The sequence below is a fragment of the Chenopodium quinoa genome, unplaced genomic scaffold, assembly GCF_001683475.1.
Source record: "Chenopodium quinoa cultivar QQ74 unplaced genomic scaffold, ASM168347v1, whole genome shotgun sequence".
In the NCBI taxonomy this organism is placed as follows: Eukaryota; Viridiplantae; Streptophyta; class Magnoliopsida; order Caryophyllales; family Amaranthaceae; genus Chenopodium; species Chenopodium quinoa.
In genome coordinates, this window is record NW_018742733.1 from 2,657,144 (window position 1) to 2,662,854 (window position 5,711).

The following is a 5,711-nucleotide window of genomic DNA, read 5'->3' on the forward strand; positions in this document are numbered from 1 at the left end:
GTATTTCTCAATGACCAAATATGTAGTAATTTAAAAAATGGAGAAAGTATAATTATATTTGAAAAATCTGCTTTGTAGTAATTTCAACAACATATTTTACATCATACACTGTAATCTAATACTGTATTTATATATTAATATGAAAATACTATAAAAATAGATACAAGTATAAATAATGCAAAAACCAATCTAATATTTAAACTATAAAAAAAGGGGTTTATCATAATCACAAAATTAAAAGAAAAATTTTAAGTCAATTTTATAATGATAGATTGATTGTACTCGTACAACAATGAACTATCTAAAAAGCCCACCAATTTCGTTCTTCAAAACATCAATGCACTTCAAGACTTTATTTATACGGCCAAATCCACATCCAGTCAAAATACTCCAAAAACAACAAAAACACATCGTTTTAACCCTCCCATTAGGCCATACGACACCGTTTTACCTTACACAGAATCCAATGCTTTTACTGTAGAAATATACGTTGACTCGTATAATTATACATATTCATACCACCCCTTACTTCATCCTCTCTCTCTCTTCCCATCAAAACATCCTTTATTTCCAGTTTCAGCTCACTTTCTCTCTCCTCTCCACTTTCTCTCTCCTCCAAAACACTAAAAAGCTCAAATCTTTCACTTCAATGGCGGATTTTACAACCACCCATTTGCTCCAACAATGAAGATCACCCCTAACACCGACCTCTCCGCTTTACTCTCCTCGAAAAACCCACCTCAACCGCAAAAAACCCCAGATCTTCCCAAAAAAACCACCCGTAAAACTCCCCGGAAAACTTCCCGGAATACCCCTCGTTTGTCCAAAAAGTCCGGCCCTCCTACCCCTCTTCTCCGGTGGAAGTTTCATGAGGAGAGAGAAAATGGCGGTGTGAAGGATAATAATAATAATAACAATAATAATGGTGATGATAATGATGGCGACGCCGGAAATGTTGGCGCCGACGAGAAATCGCCGGAATTCCGCCGGAAATCGAGGAGAGAGAAAGTGGGCCCCCCAGTTTCAGCAAGGAAGCTTGCTGCTACTCTTTGGAGGATGCAGTTGGTAGTTCCTGAAAATGGCGGCGAAGGCGGCGGAGGAGACGGCGGTGAACAGGTGAAGAAGCGGCGAGAGAAGAAAGAGAGTGAAGATCGATTAGGGTTTAAGGTGTGTTTTAACTCGTTGTTTGAGACTCAAGATCTGAACTTGAAGGTTTGCTCATTTTTTGTTCTTCTTTCTTAAAAAAAAATTCTAAAAAAAAAAAAAATCTATTTTTGGGGTTTTTTTTAAAATTGAAATTAATTATGTATCGATGATTTAGTTGCTTACCTTAGCTAAAATGAACTTTTAATTGGTGGATAATGTAACAATTTTTATTTTTATTTTGTTTTCTGGTATGAACTTTGCCAATCATTTTTGGGTAATTAATGTTGTACTTAGGTATTGGACCAGTGCATTAATTTGCTAGTTTCATTAAATTATATGGTTTTGAAGTTTATGGAATGTGTTTAAAAGATTGGAATTAAGTTGATTGAAGCTAGTTTAAGGGTTATTTGATTCAAATTTAGGATGTCCTGTTGAAAACTTTATGAATTATTATGATTTCATACTGGGTTGGCCTACCAGTGTTTTGTGTGATTGCAATGCTTTTTGGAGTTGAGTAGGTGCTTAATAATGCAGATTTTATCCCTTTGCGTATCGAGTTCGGTCTTAGTTGTTATGGTTGATGGAAACGTCGTGGTTCCTCTCACATGTAATGTTATCCCGAGTATTATGGATCGTTGTATGTCACGATTGAGATTTGAGACCTTGTGTATTGTGTTGATCACTTGATGTTGACGTTGTAATAGATGTTGATGGGAATAATGGATTCATTGGATGTTGTTGAACCATTGTCAAGGTTTACTTGGGTGTTGTTTCTGAAAATTGATAGTAAGCATTTAGCTGTAGCATGATTTCCTTCGTTCCGTTTTGCAGCCTGTGAATGGGCATGGAGGTGATCGGTTATCATATCATCATGCTAGCAGAGAATGTGGTTCTGAGGCGAAAGAACCGCTTAGGAGTCCGTGTTCTGTTAATGGTCCAACCAACGGATATCATTGTGAGGTATATTTGATCAATAAAATGAATCGATCTTGGTTTTTGTTAATCTATAGTGTTAAGTGTTAAGATCTTACTTTGCATATTCTTCCATTCTTGAAAGAATCTTGATGTTAGTGAAAGTTTTTTGGTATGGTGTATGCACAAAAAATTGATGGAAATATTATGCTGATATGCTTGGAAAATTGTTCTGATTGCTTTTTTTTTTTTTAATATATTTTTTATGCACTTTAGAGATATATGCTTCTTTGCATGATCTAATGTGGACTATATTTCTATGTTTCCTGTCTTAGCGGCAATCTCCATTTCGCTTTACTAATTACGCAATGGAGGGGGCAACAAAGTGGGACCCAGTTCACTCAAAGGAAACAGATGAACATCCTGATGATTTGAAGTCACTTGACCAAAAAGTAAATGCTGCCTCAATGATCTCTACTCTAGAGAAGGAACTTGAACAGGCTAGGGGTCGCATAGAAGAGCTGGAAGCAGAAAGACGATCTTCGAAGAAGAAACTTGAACACTTCTTGAAGAAGCTTAGTGAGGAAAGGGCAACTTGGCGGAGCAGAGAACATGAGAAAGTTCGTGCAATAATTGATGATGTTAAAGCTGACTTAAGCAGAGAAAGGAAGAATCGCCAAAGACTTGAGATTGTCAACTCTAAGCTGGTCAATGAGATGGCAGAGGTTAAATTATCAGCAAAGAGATATATGCAGGACTACGAGAAAGAGAGGAAAGCTCGAGAGTTAATCGAGGAGGTATGTGATGAGCTGGCAAAAGAAATTGGGGAGGACAAGGCTGAAGTTGACTCACTCAAGAAGGAGTGCATGAAGATCCGGGATGAAGTTGAAGAAGAGAGGAAAATGCTGCAGATGGCAGAGGTCTGGCGAGAAGAACGTGTACAGATGAAGCTTGTTGATGCAAAAGTAGCTCTTGATCAGAAATATTCACAGATGAACTATCTTGTATCAGAGCTCGATAAGTTTCTCAGGTCTAAGGGTGTGAACCTTGATATGAACGAGATGAGGGAAGCTGAGCTGTTTACACGAGCTGCTGCATCTATAGACATTCAAGACCTTAAAGAGTTTACATATGAGCCATCAAACCCAGATGATATATTCGCTGTTGTTGAAGAAATGGTGATGGCGGAAAGCAATGTGAGAGAGATTGAACCATGTGCTGAATACAGCCCAGCAAGCCATTCTTCCAAAGTACATGCTGTGAGCCCTGAAACCAACAACCATAGCAAAGAGAGTTTTCAGAGACTTTCGAATGGATATGGCAATCAGAGTGCTGACATGGATGATGATGGGAGTGGATGGGAAACAGTCAGCCATGCGGAAGATCAAGGCTCTAGTTATTCACCTGATGGAAGTATGATGTCGATTAATAGAATGTACCGGGATAGTAATGCCTCAGGTAGCTGCACTGAATGGGAAGAACAGGGCGGTGATGAGACACCCATTACTGAGATCAGCGAAGTATGCTCAGTTCCTTCAAAGCAGCTTAAAAAGGTGAAATCAATCACAAGGCTTTGGCGATCAGGACCCAATAGTGGTGATAATTACAAAATAATTTCTGTGGATGGTGTGAATGGAAGGCTTTCAAATGGACGGGTTTCAAACGGAGCTACCATGTCGCCTGATCATGGATCCAATAAGAGTGGGATTAGCCCATCAGCTATGGTTGATTGGAACTCACCTGATATTAATCGGGGGATGAAAGGTTGCATTGAATGGCCTCGTGGAGCGCATAAAAGCAGTTTGAAGCACAAGCTCCTCGAGGCAAGGATGGAGTCTCAGAAGGTCCAATTACGCCATGTTTTAAAGCAGAAAATCTGATCTCATTGGAAGCAAAAAGGACTACCTTTACCGTTCTTCTCCCCCCAGCCCGTGTAAACTACCAAAGTACCAATCTCTAGAGGTGCCATTAGACGAGGTTGACTTCAGAAAAACCATAGGTAATAATACTTGATGAGCAGTCTCATGGATTTGGGGAGGTGTTTCTCCGCCAAGCTCTGGAGTGTAAATGCTCCAGCTAGGAATTTTGTTTACTCGCTCTTGCGACACACACTTAAAGATGGGAAGATGGGAATAATGACGACTTTTGTTCGGGTAAGACCTACTGTGTTACTAAATATTCTTTGTGATTAGTGACACTGATGTCCCTTAATTTAAGGAGCAACATTGTCATCATCAGAGTGTGCTAGCAGAGCAGATTTCTCTTTGTATTTGTACCAGTAGGATATCTATATTTGTAATTCTTGAAAAAACAATTTGAGGAAAGTATATTCTCAGTAAAAAAAATCGCCTTTTTCCTCAATGGAAGTGTTCGATCTTAAGCCATGTAAATCTGCTAGAGTGCTAATTACAGTATGATTTAGAGCACTTTAGTGTTTAATAGGAGTAATATGGTGCTTACCGATATAAATTCAGGTTATGCAAGATAAAACTTAGACCCAAAAATAATTCAATGGTTCTTTGCGAGTTAAAAACTACACCAGTTTTCTATTCCTATACTCTTCACAAATTTTGTTTACGAGAAATCAGATATGGCTTCTCTCACGCAAATTTGTATTGTAACCCACCACATATCTATCTTAAGTACCTTGTAAAATATGAAGCTAATATATTTTCTAAAATACAACTAATGAGTTAATGCTTTTCAATCAAAATATAATATAAAAACATCAAAATCCTTGGTAGAAAATAAATAAATTATAAACATATTATAAAAAAATCAATTAAAGTGCATAAAATTAACAAGCATAACGCAGCTAGCTAAACCCATCAACACATCAACGGTTCTCTCGTACCATACAAATCCGTCATAAAATCTCCACTCCCTAGAATGTAATACATCTTAGCGTCTAGAGAGTAGAACACAATGTCATTCCCTTCTATCTTCGAAAGGTAGATCCTGTTTCTCATCGTAGGATCACTTGATACTATTGAACAACACGATGTCTTGCTAATAAAGAAAATATGATTTCATATATCATCAATTACAACTCAACTCTTGTTAGTGCCGTTGTATCTAAAGACTTGAACCCAACAATTTTCAATCCGATAGACGAATATTATGTAGAGTTCTCCTTCACAATCGACAAGATGACACGACTTGAAATCATCATCCACATTGTCCGACATAAAATGAACTTGCCAACTTGGTTCGCCGTTTACAATTTCAAACATACCGAGATTTCTCGAGCAATCTGGGAAGTATAATGCTCCCCCAGGATAGGTAGGGGCACATTCAATAGGCTGAAAGTTTATATCTGGATCGTCGTCTATGTCAATATCAAATTTTTCTCATGTCTCATCCCCTGATTGAAGATAGCATAATCTCAAAAACTCTGGGTAATTCAACAATGCAACTGGGAAACAATTGGAGTTTGTTGGCTTGTACTTTTTTTTTTTTTTTTTTTTTTTGAGATATCATCAATTTAAATCATTTAAATCATGTATTTTATTTTATAATGCACGTAACTATAATTTATATTACGTAATTTGTTAATTCTTATATTATTTTATGTAAATTATTTTTCGATTTGATTTTATATATCTCTGTCAATAAATTAAAATAACCTAATTACCCTCCACTTTGCTCAAGTG

General features: G+C 37.2%; 1 protein-coding gene across 2 annotated transcripts; it reads left to right on the top strand.

Moving 5' to 3' along the window:
* Positions 1 to 241: 241 nt before the first annotated feature.
* On the top strand, positions 242 to 4,419 carry LOC110723838. Of its 2 annotated transcripts, none has more exons than XM_021903227.1 (3): positions 242 to 1,212; positions 1,978 to 2,106; positions 2,394 to 4,419. In XM_021903227.1, the coding sequence occupies exons 1-3, from the start codon at positions 685 to 687 to the stop codon at positions 3,936 to 3,938; spliced, it is 2,202 nt and encodes a 733-aa protein (XP_021758919.1). In that variant the 5' UTR covers positions 242 to 684; the 3' UTR covers positions 3,939 to 4,419. The 2 variants fall into 2 exon arrangements, with proteins under 2 accessions (XP_021758919.1, XP_021758920.1); XM_021903228.1 differs by having other exon boundaries at positions 249 to 1,167.
* The last annotated feature ends 1,292 nt before the right edge of the window (positions 4,420 to 5,711 follow it).

Bases quoted from the DNA above. Each gene is read 5' to 3' on its own strand.
- LOC110723838 (XM_021903227.1), top strand. From the start codon at position 685: ATGAAGATCACCCCTAACACCGACCTCTCCGCTTTACTCTCCTCGAAA. The intron at 1,213-1,977 runs GTTTGCTCATTT...TCCGTTTTGCAG, and splicing joins CTCAAGATCTGAACTTGAAG to CCTGTGAATGGGCATGGAGG. The intron at 2,107-2,393 runs GTATATTTGATC...TTCCTGTCTTAG, and splicing joins CCAACGGATATCATTGTGAG to CGGCAATCTCCATTTCGCTT.